General features: G+C 33.5%; 1 protein-coding gene across 2 annotated transcripts in view; it reads right to left on the bottom strand.

Annotated features, from left to right (window-relative positions):
• Mmp2 (Matrix metalloproteinase 2) overlaps positions 1 to 26,691 on the bottom strand; it is a 167,648-nt gene that overhangs the window by 124,117 nt on the left and 16,840 nt on the right. For both annotated transcript variants that reach the window (XM_083047112.1, XM_083047110.1), the window contains exon 2: positions 25,039 to 26,223. In XM_083047112.1, coding sequence (XP_082903238.1) covers positions 25,039 to 25,146 — 108 coding nt within the window. In that variant the 5' untranslated portion in view covers positions 25,147 to 26,223. The remainder of the gene's footprint in view (positions 1 to 25,038; positions 26,224 to 26,691) is intronic.

Raw genomic sequence — 26,691 nt, 5'->3', positions numbered from 1 at the left:
TCGTAAATTTGTCAGGACGAATCTGCGTCATCAGAATAATATTTTTTTTCTACAAAAGTGTATTCTACATGTGTCAAGAATTTTGCGAGATGCGACTTTGATTTATATATACATAATAGACACACGCGTAGTTGGAAATGGGAACGTCACTTTGTGCAGTGACGCAATGCATATACCGGCTGTCACGGTAGTTTCAAGTTACATCTCTTTGCATTCGTAAAAGAGATGAGATGCATAATGTGTGTATATTCGACGAAAAGTTTTTGCCATTTAATCAAAGTGTGCAACGCGTGCAGAACAAATTTGAAACTCTACTCTAAGTAAGCCGAACTGCCATAAATCATTCTTCGAAAAAATATATCCGCAACTTAAATATCCTATCTCGCGTGCACACACGACTTTTTTCCTTTAAATTTTTCGCCTTTCGCTTTAAACTTTAAATTCTTTATCGGACGACACGGAATTAATTTACTAGCTTTACCGTCAAACATTAGATAAAAAAACATATGCTACTTAATATTAATTAATCGATAATCTTGATCAATCTCGCTTAATTAATTCACAAAATTGTAAATTGTAGACAAGAAAAATTTGTCTCACACATGTACAAGTTTCTCGCCACACTGAGTTGCCTCGTATTCAACTGCCAGTAGACAACGAAATTAACTAACGTGCCTTCCTGGGTCAAATGCATTCCTACTGAGCGCACGTTTAACGTCAATGAGACCAAGCCCTCTCGAGAGCCGTCCGGCGGTGATTAATCATTAGAGTCTATAGTTCCCGGGGCGACTCGCTGTCTTTCAAGGGTCAAGGGTTGTCGTCTTCGTCGTCGTTATCGTCCGCGCAAGAATCGCAGTATATTTCTACGAAGGCATATAGCGCCATATCCGTCAACAATCGCGCACGCGAAACCATTTAAATTCGTAATTAGAACCCTGAAGTGATTTAATCGTGCAAAATTTTAAAATAATGAATTTTAGCAATTACAATTTTTTTTGTCTAAACGTTTTTAATTTTGTTTGTTTATAAATTTAAAAAAGACATTAAAAACACAACGCGATGTAATGAAGATATAAAGCCAATATTAAATATTAAATAAAAAAAATGAATCTCAAATTGTCATTAAATTCATTATTTATTAAATTTAAATTTATATGCATGTGTGTATGTGTACATATTAAAAGCAACTGTGGATTAATAATTTCCAGGAAAAAGATATAATTGTGACAAAAGCATTGGTCACATGGCGAATCGTATGCTGCAATGCATGTTGCGCATCAATTATTTATTAATTACATTTTACTAGCCGTATGGCACATAGGGAAATCGACATTGTCGTTGTCATGAAAATAATGTAATTTTATCTCGCTAAAAGCTCTCGGTGTAATTCGAGAAATTATTCGACGGTATGATTAATATCAAAGAAATATCCGACATATTTTGCGCAACGCTTCGTGCTTTCCACAAAAATCGAACGCGTTAATTTCGCGTAATTACGAGGCTATTTATCGCGCTGATGAATGCCCGTTTTTTTTTTTCAAAAGAAATCGTATCGCGACGCGCGTTTTATCAGTGCTCGCTCACAACAGCTACCGAGGCTTTCATACTCGCGTGTGAAATATGATATATACTTCCATTTTCCACGGTATATCCATCATTTTCGAGGGGAGGAAAGACAAGGAACGAGACGCAGCAACGAAACGTCGCGAGTCCATTAATTAACCCGTCATTATCGGTGCTTGAGAAAACTCCTGAAAAACTTTCTCTCCCCTCCTGTCCCCCCTTCGAACACGCATATTCCATAGCAGAGACTGAAAGTTTCTCTCTCTCTCTCTCTCTCTCTCTCTCTCTCTCTCTCTCTCTCTCTCTCTCTTTACTCGCGTAAGAAAGCTCCTTCGTTCGAGCGAACAACGCAGCTCCTTGTGTCGGCAAAAAGGCGCTCTCCGTATTTTTAAGCAACGCTCCTCGTAAAAATCGCGCCTCGTTCACGAACGGGCGATTTTACACGAAAAAAAAAAAAAAAAGAGAGAAGAAAAGGAGACTCCAATATACTGAAAGTGGCTATACTAAGTGGCTAAAGACGGCCCGAAGACTTTTTAGGGGAAACGAAACACATAGGAGTATACAGAATCAAGAGCGATGGGTGGGACGTGACCGAATTTGACGATCAGTTCTCGGTTGAACGACTCGATGGAAGTCCGAAAGCAAATTTGATGATTTGAAGGAGCCACTTGACTCCCGCGCGACGTCTCTAACTAGTTGAAGGAATCTCGTCGACGGAGAATCTCGTTTAAAGTTCCAAATCGCTCGGACTCTCGTCCCTTTTCTGAGAAAAGGGCAGCAACGACGAACTTTGACAATTCTCAAAGTTCACCGTTGCGACATTAATTTTCCTTTTCAGGCGTTGGTGTCACGTGAATCATCGATTTAGACGTGAGGATTAGAGAAAATTGAATTGTCAGAGCATTCACTTTTGCGCAACAGCGAAATATATATATCCTTCTTAAAGAATTTAAGCTTATATATTCAACAATATTAAATAACATAGACTGAGTATTAAAAATATTTAATGCAAAGTTAATCATAAATTTAATTAAGCATTTAATATTATATATAATTAGTTTATTAAATTATAGTTTTATTTGTTAATAATAGATTATGTGTAGAAATATTTAATACTAATATTTATTAATATAATGCGTAAAACGTTTAATAATTCAAAACACATATCAAATATTGTATCAGTATCGTAATAATTACTTTTAAATATTCAAGATTCGATTAAATTAAATTGCATTAAATTTTTTTATTTTATAACAAAATAAATTTCTAGAAAACTTGGGAAAAATAACTTTCAACTTTTGCATGAACTTGAATGTGATATAAATTCTTTATCTTTGATTAGTTGATCAAAAGGCATGATCGATAATAATTCTTGATGAAAATATAAACGGAAACAATGATGAAACCGTCCGCGCCGGGAAATTTTTAATAAACGCATCATCTATCCTCTATCCGGATGAAGATCGTTGCGGTTTTGTCGTGAGTCAGCGCGAGAATTTATACACGATTTCAGGGTATCCCGTGAATTCGCCAGTCATCGTGGTCGACACAAAAGTCTCTGGGAGAATTGCGAGTAAAATATGAAGGAAGGAAGGTAAACGATTGCGGAAGCATCGATCGCGTCGCTGAGTCATCGTTAAACACGCATGGACGCTTTTATATTCGTTGCTGATAGCGGCCAATATATTATATCAATTGCTCTTTTCTCGTAGTGCTTTTATCGAATATGTTTTCCTTCTCTCTCTTTCTTTCTCTCGCTGTTACTCGCGCGAAAGGGTTAAAGGGATAGGGATGAGCATGGTGGGATGAGCGGTAGGATCGAGTTGAGTGGCGGTTTCCGAGTGCGGAAAGAAACAAGAGAGCGAGTAATTGGACAGAGCGACGACACGGCGCCAGATTCCAGTGACGTATCGAGATTCCGACTAGTTCCGATGGACTGTGAAACCGGTTAGGAATTTCTTCAAGTTCGCGACGCGATGGAGGAATTTGATGCATCAGCGATATCCCGTCAAAAGAGTGTAAACTCTTAAAAAAATGTATTTTATATGATATATACATATATAAATTTATCGGAACTACTTCTTATAGTATATTTAAGAACACACTAATATATTTATATTTCGAATTTTCAAACTTTAATTTTCTCTATTTCGGAAATATGTTTGATTTTACCGAAAAGCAAATTGAAACCCTATTTGAGAAAATTTAATCTTCTAAATCTTTCAAACGTACATCTTCTAAATTGAAATTGAAAGTCTTCAAATTTAATTTTGTCAACTTTAAGACTTATTTTTTCTCAGTTACTCAGACTCGTCTTCTCTTATTTTTTCCCTTGAAAAATAGATTGAACTTTCCGTTACGCCTTGGACTCTTCAATGACTTTCCAGATGTATCGTGTACGCGCGAGTTTCTTTATTTTTGTTTCTCTTTCCCTATCCATAGATACACAATGCTAGATACGAAAGTTGAAATAACTTCTTTTTCTCATCCCATTCCGTTATTCTCCATTTATAATTTCATTACTTTCCCGCAGCCGCAACATCTTTCGAATTGAGAGACGTTCATTATAACGAGATAATAAGCGTAACATTTTATCGACGCTTGAGAATAATGGCGAACCATCGTCTGTTCAGAAACACAATTTACGGGCTTCGTGAAAGCGTCTTTTTTCATCATTTGGCAAACTGCGCTCTATTTTTCGAGCATATTAATGCATTTTCAATAACCCTCCAGGTTCAACCCCGCGGCTGTCGCGTTACAATTAAATAAATTCGTGAATCCGAAACAATCCATCAATCTTGTCGCCGCGTAAAAATCGCTTTTTCACACACTAAAAATTATATTGTACGCATCGCGTCATATATTGATTTTTTTATCGTTCAATAAACGAATAAAGAGTAATTTTATTTCAATTATGTTCTCCAAACGACTTAATTCACGCACATTTTCTAATCGTGCAAAATTATTTCGTAACGAAAGCGCTACATACATGAACAAATATAATTAATAGAATAAATTAATCCTTATAATAATTAAAAGTTATATAAGTCCGTGATTATATCTCGAAAAAATATAAATTATTAAATAATAAATATTTTACATAAAGTAGAAAAACTTTTATATTTACAGAGTATTCTTCTTTTTATGCTCGAGTAAAATTTTTACTGTTATAGTGGTGCACTTTTATTTTTATACATGGAATTTCGTATTTGTAACCGACTTTTATTTCTATATACTCTCGCTTTACAAAGAATTTTTATTTTTATTCTAGAGTCTTTATCTTTATGCTGATGCAAGATTTTCTCTCTCTCCCTCGCTTTACAAACTTACGCAAAATTTCTTTTTTTTTATACTATCACAAACAATTTTATTATTTTTTATATTGATGCAACAGCTTTGTACTTATGCGGAATTTTTGTCTTTGTACTTTCATTACGTTCTCTGCAGAATAAAAACGAAGAAATATTACTGCACAGATTAGCGCGTTTAAAGCAGACACATAACAAGATTGTCTTCCTTTTTATAGTAAAATATCTTTAACGAAACGTATGTGAATAATGAACGTACAGACTTCGGAGAAAAAGAGAAAGAGAAAGAGAAAGATCCGCGCTCTCAGAGAGATTCGCTTACTCGTTAACTTGGATAATCCAATTATTTTTCAGTAGCGCGCAGCTGGTGGAAAAACGAAACGTGAGACGAGTTTACGTAACAACGGCCGGAAATGGAATGTTTAACTGTGTTCCCTGTTGAAGTTAGGTCTTGCATCACGCGTGCATTAAACATGCTTGCGGTTCTACTACACACATGCTGTATTATGTACATGCATATACGAGATGTGAATGTAACCGTGTGTAACCATCTCTAATCATGATCTTAATCATATTCGTACAACAAAAATGAATATAATTTTTAAATATAATACATTCGATTAAATAGAAAGATGAATTTTTGATCAAACAACCAATTGTATCGTTTAATAATAATAAACTCACGCACATCAACGGTCAAATAATTTTGATCGATTTCAATGTACATGTTATGTAAAGAACGTCAAATGTTGTGTCATTTATTTAATTACACAAATAATCATGTCGTTTAGCAATATAATAAAATTGAGAGTCTTTTATCATATATAGTCTAGAGTCTAGAATAAGAAGAAAGTAATGTAAACATAAATAATGTATACAAATTTAATCTGCACAAATGCAAAATTTTCAGTTTTTATATCTAGGCTTTAATAAAATTTAATTTGAATGTGTTAAAGAGTATCGTGGAACAAAGGAACAGGTTTCGAACGTGCCTTTCGCGACTGCTCACTCGGCTGACCCGCATACCTTAAACATGTTCGCGCCTTATTCGAGCATCATTAAGCCGCGATTATGCATCTCGAAAAGATTGCCGTCGCGAAGAAGGCCTCAGTACCATACAGAAGAGGTAAAAGAGGATAATCGAATGCCCCTGTCGCAGAGATTCTCGAGATTACAATCCGTAAAAGAGAAGAGATCGAAGTGACATCGAGACCTAGAGAATCACTTAACTCTTGCAAGTCTAGCAAAGCAAAGAATGTAAAATTCAAATTTAAATACATTAACCGATACTTAATAAAAATATAAGATTTTCCAATATCTGTTTTTAAATATATAATTACATAAAAATATATACACACACGTAAAATTGAATTTTTTTCTTCGAAAGAATTTATGTATATTGACGAATGTATATTATTTGAAAAGGTTAAAAGATTGATCTCATTTTTTTTTTAAATCGTGGCGTTTTAAATCGTTGACCGCGAAAATTCAACGCGAGAAAACTCAACATTAACCGTACCTAAGTTTCGTTCATAATACTATTATAAGAGTTTGCGAGAGCCACTTTTAGATGCGAATACGCGTGCAAAAGACAGAATTATTCGACGATAAACTACATCACGAGTGCATAAAACTGATTTTCAAGTCTTCGCCATGCGGCCTCCTCAAGATTTACTTCTTCGAACAAGTTTTCTTCTTCAACGCAAAATCATATCGAAATATGGAATGAGAAAAGTTTATGAGCAGATTTCGATTACAGCTACGATAAATTGAAGTAACTTCATTTATTTAGTCATACACATCTTGTTATACTTAGTTTCTCTCGTTATTTGATTTTCCACTACTTAACTTTTAATTTTCATTATTATTTGATTAAATTTTATTACTACTGTAATGTTTCTTTTATATTATTTTAAAAATATTTTCAATAAATTTATATAAATATTTATTCAAATTAAATATCATTAAAAAATCAAAAAAGATCTTCGCATTACACAAAATATTTAGAAAAGGTTGATGTTTAAAATGACAATATTTCAAAGAAGAAGTTCAAATAAATAATAAATATACATTTCTAATTCCGAACGAACCAGTCTCTGTTTGCGCCTAAGACGTTTACGGTGTGCAATAATTAAGAATTAATTAATTTGCAATACGATTACTTTGCAGTAAAATTTGTCGATAAAAATCGTTAAGCGAACAAGAAGGAAAAAGCAATAAACAAAAGCTTTTCCTACCGTTAAGAAATTACAAAGTTTTGTTGGACGGCTTGGATCGTTGAAACTTGGCAGCATTTTGCAGCAAGCGAACAACGCGAGTCCAAATAACCATTGAGAAAGTTTTGCAATAACAAAGGACAAGTTATTGGAAAATATTCGAAAGACGGCTGCAAAACTGCTGCGACAACATCGACCAGATAGGAGAAAAAAAGAGGAAGAAAAAGAAGAAAAAGAGAACTAGAATTACGAAACAAAGCTCAATTTTTCTGTAACAAAAACAATCATAAAAAGTAACAAACAATGCAAGAAACAAAGAGCGCGATGTTTCCGCACTTTATTGAAAAAATGAGTACAGCAATCTCGATATAAAAGTACGGATACTTATATATCCATATATAAATTTTTATGGCTATATAAAAAGATATATATCTCTTTTTATTACAAATTATTCAAAATAATATATAGATGTATCTATATTTATAGAAATTTATAAAATTTTATAAAATGCAATTTATACAAATTATTTAAATTGATATAAAACTCTATAAATTTACAGATTAATTTTGTTACATTTATATATTTACAGATAGAAATTTACTCAAAGAGATATTTATAGGCAATTTATGGAGAGATTTACGGCTGAATCGAGATTACTGTAAGATAGAGAATGCAATCTCGGAGGAGGAGGTCGAGAAAAGTCGAGGCGTGCTTTATGGTAGCGAAATGGCAGAGAGGCCATCGAATCACAGCTTTGCCTTCACTCGTCCTCAGCCTCCATTTAGTGTTGCGAAATTACACGGCAATAAAATATCAAGTATGCGCAAAAGGTACATCGAAAGTCCTTGCAAGGCTGTCACCGACGAAAAAAAGTAGAAATTTCCGCGGAATTGTCACGCGAATCAAAAGAGAAAGACAATATTATTAGTGGTATTATTATTAGTATTATATGATTAGATTTGTAACATCGCTTCGATGTCACATCGAATAAATCTGACAAGTGAGAAATCGTAAAAAATATTATAAAAATCAAATAACAACGAAGCAAATCATATTAGCAAATAGGTGAAAAACTTCACTTCTTATTCTGTGTAGTTTTTATAATATTATAAATTAAAAAAATGTTTATATAAATATTCATGTTTAACACTTTGCATTTTTGATTATGTTCTTTTTATATTATAAAACATAATTTTTGTATAGTAAAGTAGAAAGATTTTAATAATTTAAATAAAAATAAAAAAGTTATGAGAGAAAAGATAAAGTTTTCCTTTCATTTTTAATCTTTATCAAACTTATGAAACACCGTATTATCATTAAGTAAAGATCGTACATGTGATACGATCTTTTATGTCTCAAATATATACGTGGAGATCTAAAACTTTCTTCGGTATGATAATATTATCGACTACTATCACACTATCACCCAAGTCGCCATGTAAGTCTATAATCTCGGATAATCAAAATGTCCCCGAAGGCGAAACTAGCGTCCTGTCCGCGGATTATCGGACGAAAGAGAGAGAGAGAGAGAGAGAGAGAGAGAGACATTGCGCGAATAGAAAGTTTGCGCGAGAATCCGGCGAAGCAACGTCGTTCTAACACACTTCGGATCGATTCCCGCCAGTGAGAAACGAGACGACGAGATGAGATCCCGGCAAACTCGTTGATTGAACGCTAGCGCAAGATACTACGTTGACGAAGTTTAACCTTCCTAGCTGCAGCTATTCGACTTTCTTTCAGAAAACCCGTCCGATACAGAATGTATACAAGGTATCTCCAAGTCTGTTTGAAACTAATCCAAGCACCGAGGCAATTTGCATTTGAATAAGTATTGCAGTCATGTTATATACATACATATGTTATCCTCTATATTAATGCATTTTGAATATGAGAGAGACTTAAGAATATATTATATATATATTTTATATTAATATATCTGTATTCATAAAAAGACGACACATTCGCATAATGCAATTCGTGCGCAAAAAATTTTATATTTTTAATAATTGTAACTGTAAAAAATTATTGATACACTAACATTCTTATCGAGATAAAATAAATGCAAAATCAATTGAAGAATTAGAAAGAAACACCTTGGTAACATCTTGTATGTAATACAATTTAATCTATTGCATAAAAATGCCATTTGATATATCCTTACATGAACGTAGGAAATGCACCGTATTATATCCTTTAGAGAAGATGAAGAAAATTCTAACTCCAAATTGAAGCAAAAGAAACGACGCGGAATGGTCTGTGGATTCAATATCTCAGAGTATTAGTAGAATAACAGCACTCTCGGAAAATTTAATAAAAAGATCACGCAGTTACAGTATGACTCCTCAATTGTCAAATTAATAAGCATTATTCTCTTTTATATATATATATATATATATATATATATATATATATATACACACACACACATAGATAAATTAATAATATATATTTATATAATATTAGATATATATTATTAATTTATCTACTATAATTTTGTTTAAATAATCTAGTCTTTTATAGAAACATATCATATATTTTTGTTTTAATAATTCGATAAGATTTTAGCTTATCTCTATATTTTTGTTATAAAAGAAGAACAATTTTATATATCTGCTCATCTATCTAAGTCTGACAATGAGCCTCAGACGTTTCTTTCCGCGTAATCTTTATCCGACCAATCATGGATGTATTAAGATAATCTTGCAGCAGACAAAAACTACAAAGATAAGTGATTAGAGAGCATGTTATCCGATAAAAAAGGGCAAAAGCTTTTTTAGCATTTGCTTCATGCTTTTTCTCTTTGACGTTTCATGTGTGTGTGTGCGTGCGTGTGTATGTGTGTGTGTGTGTTATTTCTATTTTACACGAAACGTTGGATTTCCCAAAGAAAACCGGAAGGAAAACCCTAAACCGCGCGCCTAGACCATTCGATGTGTGCGTCAATAAGTGTGTCCCTCAAATGACTCCTTGACGTCAGTCGTCGCGTATGTGTAGACCTAATAAATAAGAATTACGCGGAAGAGCACAGTCTATAAAATTGCACGCTGCTAACGCGAAACCACATGCGTATTAATGAATTTATGAGAACCGTTATTTTCAATGACGCTCCTCTCTCTTTCTCCCTCTCTTCCTCTCATAGCTTTTAACGCACGGCAGACAGAAAAAAATGTCAAACCATATATCGAAAAATAATAAAAAGTAATGATTTTCACCGCGCGAAATATCACTCTCTCACAAAAAAAATATCGAATAAAATTTCAATATTAATTATCTATGTGAATTAATGCAATCAATATACTGTATCACGTTGTAATTAGCCTCGGCGCGACTCGAACACGTCGAGCGTGCTTATCGCGGCTCGTTTTCGACGCTTGTAAATATTTGTTTGCCGGAAACGCGAATGTAGGGGAAGAGAGAGTGCAAAGAGAGACGACGACGATGACGACGACGACGTAGGGCGCAGCAAAGGGGCGGCGACGACGATGGCGGCTACACCCTCAATTGCTTAGCTGAAATTGATGGCGTCAGCTCGCTTCCCTTGGAGCGTTTTGTTTGCCCCACATACGCAGCACGTATACACTGTTTGTACACTTATATGTGCACCCATGTGTGAATGCGTGTGCGTGCGTGCGTGCGTGTGTGTATTCATGTATGTGTAACGGCGCCAGGAGGGTGGTCGCGATGGTGACGTCATCGAATAGCCGAAAACTACAAACACGGCAAACACAGTTCCTTAATGCTCTCCAAGATTGCGCGAACTTTCATCTCGATCGATTTATCTCAATCCCAGCGAGATTGAAATATTTATTTGAATATCATTTCTAAGATGTATCTTTTGGAAATTGTAATTAGTACATTTATTAGTACATTTTTATATTTATAACAAAAATATCAATTAATTAATAATATAATTCTTTTTCAAGAATATTTTTAACATATTTGATTCGTTGAATAATCTGATGCCATTGTTTTATTTTTGGTGCTTTCTTGCAATATTTTTCTCATCGGAGAATGTTTATTACATTTCTTAATATCTTCTTTTAATTATCAAGTCGGTAGTCTAAGCAAATTTTCGAGAAAGTACACTAATAAAATATGATCAATAAAGTCCTCTCTATTTTTTCATTGATTATATGCATTATGTCGTTATCAAAGATATAAAGCAATTCTTTGCCATCTTCTATCGATAATTTTTTATTATAATTTATAAGAAAAATTAATCTTTTTACAAATATATTTGCGTAATAATAAATGCACGTTAATTTAAGAAGTAGATTAACCCTTTTGACATTTTTTTCATAATATACCATTGTGTTCCTACATTAAAACTGTACTACATTTCATCTTAACGAGTCGTAACTGCCGATGAATGATTCATGCGAAGAATCGACTTGTCAACGATCAAATTATCATAGACCATGTAGAATTAAACAATCCGTCTCGTTGGCGATAAGAAGCTCTTCGCGAGAGTCTCGACGAGAGAGAAGCACGACCGCGCGATTTCGAGGGCTGAAAACTGTCACGTATGTTACGGAAAACACAAGCGAACGAGTCACGATATTTTTTTCGATGACTTTCATCGAAGCGAACTTCCATCACGGATGTTCTTTGTGTCCGTCCGCCTTGTCTGTCTACCTAACCGAGGATGACTAATGAAGGGGAACTCGTCGTTAATTGAGATACACGACGACGAGAACAGCTGCACGGCTAGGAGACGAGACTGTCGTTTTTATAAACTGGCTTTACGGTTGCAAGGATAATCGTCAGGAACACTTAAAATGCCGGCTTTCGAGAAACTCGAACCAACTTGTGGCATTCGCCAGAATTAGCCGGATTTCGATGTAATAAACCGTGCGCGGATAATTAACCCATGTAATTGGAATGTATAGTTAGCCCTTATAATATTTTACTCGAGCGAAATATACGCTGAGAAACGTAATAAAAATATATATATAGGAGCATAAAAATGTACAGTAGATTTCTTAAGTAAGATAAAGAAATATTCTCTCTATGAATTTTAATCATTGTCAGTGTTTTTTTTTTTTTTTACGCTTTAAGTATAAATGTTATCGTGTTACATCGTATAAGACACATACACTTCCGCGTTTTCCACGAAGATTAATAGCTTCTGCCATTACCAATATCTACTAACGCCAATCTAATATCATATCTCTCTAATATCTTTTATTGTAAATTTTTACAAACTCGCGCGGTTCACCGAGCAATCACCCGATGCGGTCTCGAGTGTACTGTCTCTGAATCTACAATGTAGCACGATCGGAGAGAGCGTTGGCACACGATCTGTCGATGGATAGGGTTGCTCCCGGCGTCAGTTCGCCACATGTGTTACTAATTACGGCATGCCGGCCGGTCTCGTCAGGAGGAATCAACGATGGCTTCGTGCGCGATGCCAGTCACGCCTATACACGCATCGCGATCTTACGCACGATTGGTTCACGACCGAGGAAAAGAGAATCCTGATGCGAGGATGAGCGCAAAATCGCGGAGAGATATATTTATCAGAAATGTATACGTGAAAAGAAAAACCTCCCCGCATATGTTGAACGAAAAATCGCGTAAAAATAAGATTAGAAATAAACGCGTGAGAAAAAAATCTCTTATATGAAGTTGGAGAAATAATCTAAGGACTCTATGAATCAATATCAAAGATTAACAAATACGATCATACGGGTAATTGCATTGCATAGTGCCGACAATGTATTCTCATAAGCCAATTCACATCGCGCAGCGACAGGAAATTATATCAACCAGTCAGGGTCGGGCATCGTGTAATTACAAGAAGCCTTGCCTTCGACACTTTTCTTTCTTTGGTTCGTTTCAAGAGCACGTTTTAGAAAAATTAATTTGTATATTTAATCTTTATAAATATATCAATTTTTCGAAGACTCGACTATAACTTAAAAATTACAGATAGATATGTTTATTCAACTTTATAAGATATTAATTAATTTATGCATTGAAAAGTCATTTAAAAAGCTCATAAATATTTATAATTAATAATTTATATATAATTAACATTTTTCTTTAATAATTGCTATATTTTAATTAATATACATAAAATATAGAATTTTAAAAAACCTTTCCACAAAATTTACAAAAATGTAATCAATTATTTTTGTTTACCTGTTTATATTTATAATTGTATTTATTATATTTAAAAAACTTATTTTCACCAAACATGTCGAAATATAACAAAATAAATCAATAATGCAGTCAGTGTAATTTTAAAATAAGTTAACCCGAAAACACGAGGTCACGAGGAGATAATAGGATTCGGGAGACATAAATCCACACGCAACGGAGATTTAATTACATACTGTGGTAATTACACAATCGATCGGCGCCGGCAGCATCTCCCGAGATACAACCGTTGCGATGAACTCGTCGTTGCATCCGCGCTCGATAAATTATCGCTCGTAACGTGTGTCAACCGTGGCGCTTTTTCCCTCGCTTAAGAAGCGAGAATCGAGAACGGAATATACGCACATATGCTCTTGATTGGCGTCTAGACATGCGTGAACCCGATACCAGCGTGGGCGTTAATGGCACGATTTTTTCCCTTTTTCCGCGAAGTCGAGTCCCTTCGATTACGATTGGATATCATCGACGACCGAAACACAGCGTTATATATACGCTGCACGCACGCAACGTACGCACGTCACGACACACACTCGAGGTTCTGTGTTTAAGACGCTTCCTGCAGTTAACGACCTCGATCGCGTATAAATGCCCGGCTTAATGGTTTCGAAGTAAGGCCCCCGGCGTTTGATAAAGTACACGCTCTCGAGCGACGAGGCCGACGTTTGAGGCCCAGAAAAAAATGCGCTTCGGAGTAATAATTTGTCAGTATCACGAAATTGGAGCAATCGATAAGTATAAACTTGAAAGTAAAAATGTCACATATCATTTCGAGTATGTATATACCTTGGTATATACATGTATTTTTTTTAGAGCACATTGTGCTGAAAAGCAAATACGCGCGTAGTCCAATAAGACTGCTTATTATAGATATGCTTCAGATTAATATTATATCAATATATCAGTAATATATTAAAGATAATAAACCATGTGATATATAAATGTGTGTATGAAGATACAGATATTATATACATATATAAATTTATATATATATTACTACATATATATATGTTTAAAAAATATTGATTTATAATAATTTTGAATAACGAAAAAATATTCAACATGTGTATGCATGTGCATATTTCTCTGTTTTTACGTTAACCAATATCATTATTCTGAGGCTCGGAGATAGAAGGATAAATATTTGAATAACTCCCTTTCAATTTCTCAAGCATACTTAGTTATTCCAATACGGATGAGATATCGATTTCATATTCTCTTTGAAAAGTAGCAAATAAGATACAGTAAGCATATAGAAATCATATAGTTAACATAAGGAATATGCACGCATTATAATAAGAGCAACGTATGTATTATGTTTTTCAAGAAGATTAAAAATTAATTTACGAACCCGCAACTGCTTGGCGTTATAAAATTATTGTAACATAACAATTAACTTACATTAATAAAATATATGTAAAATAAACATGTAAGATGTACAACTTTATTTTACTTTACATGAAAATTTATGTTAAGTGTACTTCGAGAAAAAAATTGATTTTTTTACAGAATTTCTAAATTATGATTAACTAATTATATTTAAAATCATATTTAAAAATTTATTTCAAAAACAAGAATCTAACTGTGTGTCGATTTTGTTCGCAGAATTTTGGCGGTTATATATTACGATAATTGTGTGCTAAATCTGCTAATTATATCTGTTATTTATAATGGTTGAATATCCAAAAAACTGTAAATCTGTAAACGCGTCACTTAACTACAAATACCGCGATGTGAAAGGTTTGCTCTTTAATAATTTGAAAAAAAAAAAACAAATGGTGTCATCCCCTGCTGTGCCACGAGAACGTCTTTAACGTGATTAATAACGACCTCCGACAAAGTTATCGATTAACCCCTCGATATCGCGTCTCAGAAATCACTTGTGTACACTTAACCATCGCGCCAACTCGATCTTGAAAGGTTAAACTAGCGAAATTGCCAATAATAATCAATTAATTTTAATAATCAATTATATATTAATTTCTCTTAATTATACAATAAATAATCAGTCTGATAATAATATATTCTCGTCTTTTTATGAAAAATATAAGTCTTTTTCTGAAAATATGTACATATATAGTTTAATTACTTTCATATATATTGAAACATATTCAACTAAGCAATAATTTTATAAATATATTGAGATATATTTGAAGAAAATATAAAATTAAAAAAATAAAAATTAAGATAAATTAAAAATAAAAATATAACTTACAAAAAAATAATAATCTCTTATTATAATTTTAATTACAAAAAAGTTTAACTATAATTTTAATGACATAAAATTTTGCGAATTTCAAAAAAATATAAAAATGTCCTTTGCGCTTATTATAATATATCGCACGTAACTGTGCTGTGCGTGTTAACAAAATACTCTACTCGAAACTAATTATCCAAACAAGAGGATTGTATTCCACACAAGAACATAGTCAAAAGGCACAAACTCCTTACTAAATGAGCAAAACTTATACAGCCTAAACTAAGGGCCGTAAGCTCGAGAAACTGCTTTCTCGTTGTGTGTATTACGTATTAGTTCAACGCTATATACAAAGTAAGGGTCTAACTCTTAGAGAGTTGATTTAACAGAGCACGATATCAAAATCACACGTCGCATATGATAAGCACGAGGCTAGAAACGTGGCATAACTGGCGTTTAGGGTGAAATGCTCGAGAATGCCGAGGTCGTGTTGTGATATGTTCGCTTAAAGTGACTAAGAGGATAACATTGCTTGCGATCACGTCTATCTGTCAAACAGACTTTCAGCAGACGACGTGTCGTTTGGCGCAGCCGAGTTGGAAGCTCTCTTACTCTCTCTTTCTCCTTCGCTCTCTCCCGATGTGCTTTCAACCCTTCCCGATCTAATAGCTTCAATTGGAATCGCATTACGTCTTGCAAAAGCGAACTTTCGAAGCGACTCAGAGACGTACGAGATGTTTTCCTCGTTATTTCCCTTTGTTGATCCCTAAACGAATTTCTCTCTACATGACCATGAAAGAAATACATATCGCGAGTAATATTTATTCGCATATTCTTGGAATACCGGAATTCTTGGTTTAACTGGATTTGCAAAAAGCCTTGACTCTCTTTAATCCTTAAATACCTTTACAAAATTATTTAAATATAATTTAACTTTTTATATAATCTTTAATTTTGATTGTATATCTTTATTTATAAATTTTTATCTTTCTTCGTAATTATTTCCATTTTCTTGCATATAAAAATATACCGTCTGTCCGCGTACAAAAATCTAAAATAAGAGCATTGTTATCCTCATTAGAATACTAAATAAAAAAAACTTATCACCTCATAAATTTTATTTAATCTCGATACACACATTCATATCTCTGCCATAATAATTTAATAAATCATGCCCTTTCTCTCTTTCTCTCTCTTTCTCTCTTTTTTTCTTCTTACAATCATATCATTATCATACACCGAGAGAATTTTCTCTTAGAATTTACCCTGAAAATCATGGTGATTGCGGGACAATATGGTATGGAAAGAATTTTATGAGATTTTCTCTGATTAATATTTATCACAATAAAAATAATATCTATCACAATAAAATATAAAACATGTTTAATTAATTGTACTAAACTGCATAGTAAAATTAATTAAACATGTTTTATATTTTATTGTGATAGATATTATTATTTTTATTGTGATAAATATTAATCAGAGAAATTCTACCATATTATCCCATGATTACCATGATTTTCAGGGTAAATTCTAAGAGACAATTCTCTCTGTGTATAAATACAATAATTTTTTTCATGCTTCATGTAATATAATATACTGGTAAAGTTTGTATGAAGAAACACATCGCGTAATTTTTTTCTTTTAGTATTATCATTGATGTTTCGCAGAACATTCCTCGAGAACGAGGGTGGATTCTCGCAGGGGGTGGCAACACGAACGCGAACGACGAGAAATGGTTTTTGTGTAGCAAGGGAAGGCAAGAGAGATGGGCGCAGGCGCCGTGATGCTCCAAGTATGCGTGCAGCACGCGCGTGTAGTCGATAAGCTGAAGCGACTTTCGGGATCGACCGTACGACTCTTAGTCATCCACCCCGTGTCTGCACGACATATAGAGGTACGTATTAAACGAGCGATATAGCACGAATGGAACGAAACACGCGCGATAGTAACCCGCGACGCACGCACGCAAAAAAGCGAGATGAGTCGCTGTTAATTTGAGACACGTTTTGAAGCGTAAACTGCATGATAAGACGAAATCATAAGTTTTAGACGTAGGCATAAGAGCAAAATTTGGATTTCCAAATTTATAATTACTATATATTATTTTACTCAAGATAGACGTATGTGATTTCAGTGAAAATTATAATTATGTAAAAATAATGAAACATAACAAAAAGGGTTTTACAAAACGATAATTATTAGTAACGAATACTTAATTTATATAATTCCGATTTATGATAATTATATATAAAAACAAGGAAAAGAGTAGATATTTTGAAATTTCTTTCCTTTAAAGAATTAAGCATTCGTAAAAATTAAAATTAAAATTAATTCAATTATAATAATTATAATAGTTTTAAGGAACACTCTACGATTTAATATTTAATATTTAAGAAAACAGTCATCGTCTCTTAATTTCCAGTTGAACGAAATCTCTGTACATTAAACACGATACAAATAAGAGTATTCTCTGTAATCTTAGCCCGAGAAATTTTGCCCATCGTTTGCTCGTTTGTGTATTTATGTTTGCCATTGCAGTCAGCGAAAGCACACGCGATCATAGCGTTCCCCTAAGGCCCTAAGGAAATTTGCAGATCGCGTGCGCACCCCGCGAACTTTCCGCAAATTATTCGCGCGCAGAAGTTATATATGCTCGATAGTTAATTCCGACTTCCATCCATATCCATATATATACACAGTCCAAAGAAGTTCGCGGAGAACTAGCTGACGGATGCGGACGCATCTCGCGATGTTGCGACGCTCCTAAACGGAAGTGCATCGCGAGCCGAGAAACACTTGGCAAACTTATTAATCCGCTGTGAAAAGCGAAATATTGTTTATGCTCTTCTTGTTTACGCACTTTTATTCGAGTGTTGCGATATAAGAGTTAAAAAAAGAATTAAACTTAAGAAGAATATTGAGGAGAGAATTTCTCATTATTTAAAATTGCGTAGAAAAAAGGAAGAGAGAGAGAAAATTAAATATTAAATAATGTTTATGCGTTCAAGATTATATAACAAAAAGGATATATAAATTGCACAACATATACTGAAGCCTTATTAATGTAATGATATAAATATATCGAACAAAATAAAATATCGCAATAAGAGGGTTCATAATTTCGGCTATTGAATAATTTCGCAATCGATTAATTGTAGAGTGGAGATCAGCGTTGGACATTAATCAATTAAAATTTTAGTTCATTAAAGTAATCCATTAATTAATAATCGAAATTAATCAATCATCATACGTGTAACACTGATTAACGATTAATATCATTAATCGATTAAATTAGTCCCGATTACATGTATGATAATTGATTAATTTCGATTATTGATTAATGGATTACTTTAGTGAACTAAAATTTTAAGCGATTAATGCCCAACATTGAAGATCCCTTATCGCGGCAGAATATCAAGAAAACAAAACGACAATTTTGCCCGCATTCTGACTGCAGTGCGAAAGAGAGACTATAGAGAGAAGAAAGGCGATGCGACGCTCCCTCGACATCGCGACGCGCCACAAAACACATAATAAACGGACGCCGTAACGGAAGTTAATATATGCACTCACAACAGCTAAGAGTGCGTGGAAATTCTAAAGATAATAGAAAAGTTAATAATGCACGCCGCCACGCGGATACGGAAAATGGAACGCTGCGCGCATCCGGATTGCGACGAGCGCTGCACTTTAATCAGCCGCGGACAAATGAAAAGTCTCATTGAACAGAGAATTTTAAAAAAATACAATTTCTTAGTACTTTCTGTCGATATATTAATACTGACATCAAAAATAACTTGTAATTTAAACATTATATTTTCTTAGAGATATTAGAGATTATTTAAAGATACATACGCAACGAGATAATTATATTACAGAGAACAAGTATATCGTTTATAAATTTAAATAAACATCTAATGTTCGAGTATTAATTTCGACGTAAATTTCGTATCTGACTTAGTAGAGGACTCTCTCGAAATAAACCGTTCAACAATTCGAAGAACAAAAATGAATCCCTTTGTTTCCGCCACTCTCTATAAGTTGCATTCCTCGCTGACGCGATTTGCCCCGAACGCGAATTGTGAAGATTCCGCGCGCGATTCTACCGCGAGAATTTCACTATTGCCGGAGACAAATGTAAAGCTCATTCCACCATCTCGATAGTATTGACTCACTCGGTGAAAACTCGGTCAGAGAGAGAAAGAAAAAAAGAATTTACGGCGTACTGGCAAAGGGGGATGCATTTCATTTTACCGTCCCGCCGGAGAATGCAAACGAATGCAGCAAGCGAATACAGGAATAACATGACCTGTCGCGGGCGAATCGAATAGAAACACACTCTCTTTTTCCATTTTCCTTATTCATAGCAACGAGATATGCGCTCTCTTCTTCTGATCGAAAAAGATCGACATGACGCGATATTCCCTCCCAATATTTCGCTTCCTTCTCGACACGCAATGCTGTAGCGAGTGTGGACCTTTCAAAATAATTAGACTACTCCCGACTAGCAAAATTCGCTTTAATATGTGCATAAGTTATATGGAATGTATTCAAAAACTACCGTCATATATATTCATAACATCAAATATCAATTAAATTGACGTAATATCGAGATAACAACTTGATATTATAAACAACATCATACGTGAAATTTAGAAAATTTAGAAATATATGTGATATACGTTTTACTAGAAATTTTTAAATATATTAATTATTAGTTCTTTTTATATTCCATTTCTTATACATATTATATATTATTACTTATATCCTTTGCTTCTTTCTCTACACAATTTAATTTTACTTAATTAACCTATCTTTTTTAAAATAAATTCTTTAACATATAATATAATATTATAGGATGTAACTAACAAATGAATGTATTAAAACGAATTTTGGGATCACTCCAGCAAATATAATTTTTCATTTCCTTCTTTACTTTATTCATACAAAACCAGTTTGACCAATGGTGCAAAAAAGTCATCAGAATGTAAATATTATGTTAATATATTGCAGAATCTAGCGAAAAAAAGAGAAAAATCAAAAACTTTTAGCACAGCAGTCATTTTGACGCAAGATTTTGACGAAATATTCCGTGTGAAATATTCCGACCAGTTGCATAGAGAGAAACGAAGGTATAACGTGTGTCGTGCGCTATGTTCGCCGGAAATAAACTGAATGGATCACGTATCCGACGATGGTCGGAATGTATTTTCCGCAACTTCCTCCGAAACCTACGTTTCGAAACCTTTATGAAAAATGCATTGTAAAAGAACACATAAAATATTTCATATAAATACTATTTTGCTTCATTTTTGAATTTGGACGAGGATTTTTAATTAAACAAATTAAAGAGATAACGGAGTCTACATGAATATAATATATATATAAATTAAATACAAATTAAATTAAATATACATATACTGATTCTCTCTTATTATGTTTTTAATTATCGTGCTATAAAATCTTTTTGTAATAATTTAATGTTAGTCTAAATAGAAAATATCTTTAATGATCTAAATATAATTTATAATAAATATGTAAGTCAATTAATAATTAAATTAACTCTGTTGAGTATAAGAACAAATATGCGCTTTTTCACACATTTTCAAAAAACTTGATTAATATAATATAATCTCCTATATAATCTCCTACTGCTGCAGAGAAATTATGATATGTTATTATATTTTGCCAACTGATATAATGGGGAGGAAGAGAATATTTAATTTTAATACCATAACTATGCATAGTTATCATGATTTCGATAACATTGTTCTAATTTACTGTTGAGCTTATTACAACACTCACTACCTATTATTAACACGACGTATTCCCGAAATTTAATCATGCATCTATCTTCGTGAGTATATAATGGACAGGTACTAATGTAATCAGAACTAATGATAGCGTATTTTCAATTATAATTAGAGTCAGTGTAAGTTATTAAGAAAATCCATATGTGCGTTTTTCTCTTTATAGAGATTTTTTTTACGTGCATATAAAATAAAAATTAAATTAAATTGAAATTAAAATGCATTATAATTATGCTTAAAAAGAAAAGTTGAGAAATATGTATTACGTAGGTAAATTACGTTAGACAGTTTAAAATAAAAGCAAAAAATATAACTATATGTATGTGCTATACGTCTCTTGCGAAAAAAAGAAACGCAGTAATAAGACCGTAAGGCGTTACAGAGTGCAATTAATTCCGGCTCTCTTTGCCGACCTACGTTAACTTGTCACGACATATTACGTTCCTCTAGTCTCTAGTTGGCTCCTCGCTTTGAACAAAGAAACTCCTTGACGTATTAAATTTTCTCTGTTGGCCGCTCGGTGCAATTGAAAATTCAAGCGTTTCATCTGCAGTTTGGTCAAATAATTCACGCGAATAATTATTCCATAGATCCTAATGTAAGCCATTACGTACGAGGCGCCAATCAGATTAATGATTCCGCGATGAAAAATACACGAAGCGGAATGGAAAAAATTTTTTTGTGCGCAAAAAAAGGAAATATAATTGTTATATGTAGCGGGCGTAAGCTCGTTCTCTCCTGGCAGTCATTAGTACAATAAAGCTGTGCATGAAACCACACGGAAAAAGTTAATGCCGCGGAACGCAACGTACCATTAATTCCCAAGCGAACTTTTGCGACAGAGAATCCTACTTCTGCATTGCCAATGTGTCTCCCCTCCTCCCCGCTCGCCCCTTCGCAACGAAATATAATTAAATTCGATTAACCATCCTCCATTGAGCAAAGTCGTTAAAGAACAATTAAACGTACAAAGTTATCTTTGTTTTATTGTGACCTGATCACTACACGGCATTCGTGTAGTGATAAGGAAGTAATGACTGCATTAGTCATTACTTGCTATGTTATTATAGAAACAGAGAGAGAGAGAAAATATTTTCTTATAATATTATTTTAATTAAAACGATGTTTGTATTTTTTTCATGAATTTAATTCTACTATATTTCATTTAACATATCCTAAATATGTTTGAAAAAAGAATATTATGTTTTTATTTTTAATATATTTTCGAATTTTTTAAAGTTTGTTCGAGAACTTCAGTTATTTTACTTTACTTAGCTTTTCGTGAATTGTAATCGATTATTTTGCGCATACATGTACATTTGCATTAGGTTGCATTTCGCGACCGTGATGCAGGATTAGCTTTTCCTGCAGAACGTCATTCAGGGAGCAATTTAGTCCGTGTTTCGACGGCGAAGAATAATGGAGCCGCGGATATTGGAATCCACGGGGATTCAGATATAATGGCGAGTTTCAGAAGCGAGTTTCGGAAGCGAGTTTCGACAATATCGCGTGGGTCAAATTTGGTGCACCGAAATCGTGCTCTGGTCAGGATATTAGAGGTATTCAATCGCGCGATATCAAGCAGACAAGCGATTTTAGAGAATTGCAGTATCGGAATAGTCAAAAGCGTTGTGACATCAAATTTATTCCGTATCGGAGTGAATAGAATATTTTCGTGACTATAACGGTATTCTTTGCATAATTATTAAAATAATTATTGTTACTTTAATTAATACGCATCATGTGCTTATCGTAATGTATATTTTTCTATGAAATCGCAATTAATTTTTTATTTAGAAAGGTTTCATATATGAGATATCATTAGTTTTATGGTTATTTTATTCGTATCAAATATTTCGGTTATTAAGATTGATTCCTATTAAAACTCTCTTTTAATTAAAATTTTTATTAAAATAAAATCAATTTGCAAGCTGCAATATTTCAAAGCAAAATAAACGTTCAGTTTTCAATCGTTCATGTAGAATAACAATTTAAATAAAATAAAAATATATGTTATTTTTTAATTATAAATTGTTCAAAAGAAAGTAAAATATATAAATTACACATTTTTAAATTAAATATAACTCTAAACACGCACACATATATAAAGAATTTATAAATGTGTTAAATGATAACATCTTATGATTTTTCAATGAACAAAAAGATTTGCTTCTTTAGAATTAAAGATATCGATAAATATCTAGATGAGCTGCAACTCTCTTTTGTATTCCTTTATTTTAGGCGTCAAGGGTAGATTATTCTGAGTGTTTTTAGTCTTTAGCAGAAGAAAACGGTCATATCCCCTTTAACCTCGCTTATCTGCGGGCATCGATCATATTAATTCGTAAAGCTACACGGACGCAGACGGTGCTTCATAGTGTGCTCGTATTCATAAGGCACTTAATATCAAGCAGAAGCTCGTAAAGCCGACTGCGGCATTATACAGCTGTATGTATGAGTATATGGGATACCCCCGCGATAGTCTTGGGACTCCCTGTGGGCTTTGCGGTTCTATCAGGGACAGTTTTATAATTTTCGCCGCGCTGTGTATAATGTTCCATTACCTTAATATATTACGAAAATCGCCCGTTGAAACGACTTACAAACGTATGAATAGAACGTGTGAATAAAACTTTGATTTCTTGTTTTATAAAATTAATAGGAATAAAAATTGTACGAGTGTAATATTTCTATTTATTTTAAATTAATTGTGCACGCTGTTTTAATCTTTTTGATTAATCTTTGATTAATCTTTATATATTATATGATTAATCTTATATATTAACCTTGCATATGATTTTATAATTTCTAAAAAATCGAAACTTATATAAAAAATATATATACTTGCAATATATTACTCTATAAAATATTGTTCTATAATTGAAATATATTTATAGAATAAAATATAACCCAATAAACCTCTGCTGTGACATAATATAAATACGACTTTATAATGACGTTAATGGAATAGATACCTATATGTTCCCGTATGGACAAATCTTTTGACAAAATATGACTCACCTGGGTTTCGTGAGTAATAATCGATTAATTATTCGCGCGAGTTCCGTTTAAATTATTCCAGAACACGGCATAATCGCCACGTGTATGACACAGTTATAATTGATCTCGGGATTGCGTAGCTCGATGTTCGCGATTGTGAAATATCCATGCAGCAGTGCAGAATGATAGTTTGTTATTCAATATAGCGAAATGTTTAATCATATTACCGAATAAAGAATTTTTTTAACAGCAAAATATAAACGAGACTTACGCGTCTATTAAATTAAAAATATAAAAAAGTACAAAAGAAAAAATAATTTATATAAATAAATTCTTTGCAAAATAATATTTAACAATTTGATGATGAAAAAAGTAATTTATAATAATTTAATTCATATATTTATCCAATTTATTTTAAAATCATTATCTTTTAATAAAATCATTTATTAAAATATATTATCTTTTATCTTTTAATAAATTAATGACAAAAAGATGTTTTAAATATGATATAATGAAAAAGATTTTTGCCATAACAAAACATGAGAAATACGAACCGATAAAAAAATATCGATTTATATTATTTTTATTATCTAAATTTCTCAATATTCTTCGACGATGGCTTATTTGACTTTTCATGAATAATAATCAATTACTATTCGCGTAAAAATAATTAGACTGCATGGATATTTCATTGTGGGCGATGGCAAAGCCGCCAAGAGACGTTTTAGCTCGCTTTACCGAGATTCAATTTATATAAATAATAACATGATAATATCACTCACCACTGTGTCGTCCGCGTAGATGATCGATGATCTCGGTGCTCCGTTGACGAGCACGGCAAGAAAGACAACGATGATGACGTGACGCATCATCTTCGCAACGGAACGCATCAGACCAGCTTCCTCAAGAAGAAGATGCAACACTGACACAACACTCGCGAAAAATCGTTCTCCACGACCAAGAGTTTCACGCGAATTCGATAACGATTAAAAGAGACGAAAGGCACTGTCACTGTCAAAGTCGAATTATCGACGAGATCACATACCGCAAATAATGACACTTCGAATCCCTTCGGAATATTTAAAGTAGCGAAGATGAAGATTCCACCGACGATTTGGAATCTCTTCGGAATAATCGAAGTGCACGCGAAGTAGAACAGATCGAAATTCCATCGGCTGGTCTCTCGAGTCTCTTTAGGATCTTCTACCCGCGAAACACGAGGCAGTGGGAATGAAGATTCCACCCGAATGAGTGATTCGGAGAATCCGTTCAGGACGATCAAAGCATGGGATAGCTAGAACAGGAATCCCACTAAATAATTCCTTCAACCGCTAGATAATCCTGATAATCTCTTCAAGTTATTTGCAAAACGCGAAATATTCCAAATATAAATACTCGTCGGCCTCTTCTATTTTCAAAAGGTACAAAATATAAAAAAAGGAAGAGCAATCAAGTAGTCTTCCAATCTCAGTATTCGCGAGTAAGAAAGCGTCACGCTAAATCGATATTTCGCGTCTCCTCGATCGAGATTAGCGTCTATCATGTGCCGCTAATAAATGAATGCAAATTGGCAATCACTCTCGCTGAATCTACGGACGATACATTCACGTAACCGGACGTCGTCCGCGTCTCCAGTGACAAACTGAGACTTTTCTCCTTCACTGATCGTTTCTCCCACCGATGGGTGCGCCTTCTGTTTTCTTTTTTTCCCACTTCTTCTTCCTCTTCTTCGTTCGCCTCGACTGACCGCAACAACGATGATTAACTGATGCTCTGTGTCGTTGCTTACTTACTTGCTCCGCGCTTCTTCCTTTCCCTCTTCCTTTTCGCGAATCGCCCGACTTTCGTCAACTCAGTTGCCCTTCTGCGCCGCCCGCGGCGATGACGACGATGACGATGATTACCGGCTTCTTCGTACTTTCCTCCGGATTCGGGCTTTCCAGCGGCTGGCACGTCCATCCGCCGACCTGTAACATAATAATTATTCACATTTATTAAAAAAAATTATTGTTAGAAAAAAATGAGACTTGTTATATTATTATAAGAATCAATATCATACATCAGATTTACTTTTTTTTGCTGAATATTCGTAAAATATACATGTCCTATCCTAATAATATAGTTTAAAATTTTATACAGAGAAGTGTATAAAATTGTGTGATGTTTTTAAACTGTAAGTATTTTTCAAGTAAAACTTAAAAAGCTGTGCAAACACGTTGGTTTGCCCAAACGCGTTAGTTTAAAATAGCTTGATGATTATATTTAAAATTAAAATTTTATTACATCCGTAATTATAAAATCCGATCTAATTATAAAATAAACCGGTTATGGAATCAAAAATACGCAAAGCACCGAATACTTAAAGATTCAATATTGCAGGACGAGGAAAAAGAGAGAGAGAGAGAGAGAGAGAGAGAGAGAGAGAGAGAGAGAGA

This window comes from Prenolepis imparis, unplaced genomic scaffold (genome assembly GCF_030444845.1).
Source record: "Prenolepis imparis isolate NDT839.2.m4 unplaced genomic scaffold, iyPreImpa1.0 SCAF_9, whole genome shotgun sequence".
Lineage (NCBI taxonomy): Eukaryota > Metazoa > Arthropoda > Insecta > Hymenoptera > Formicidae > Prenolepis > Prenolepis imparis.
The sequence above is the reverse complement of the archived record's forward strand: the minus strand, read 5'-3'. Positions and strand labels throughout refer to the sequence as shown.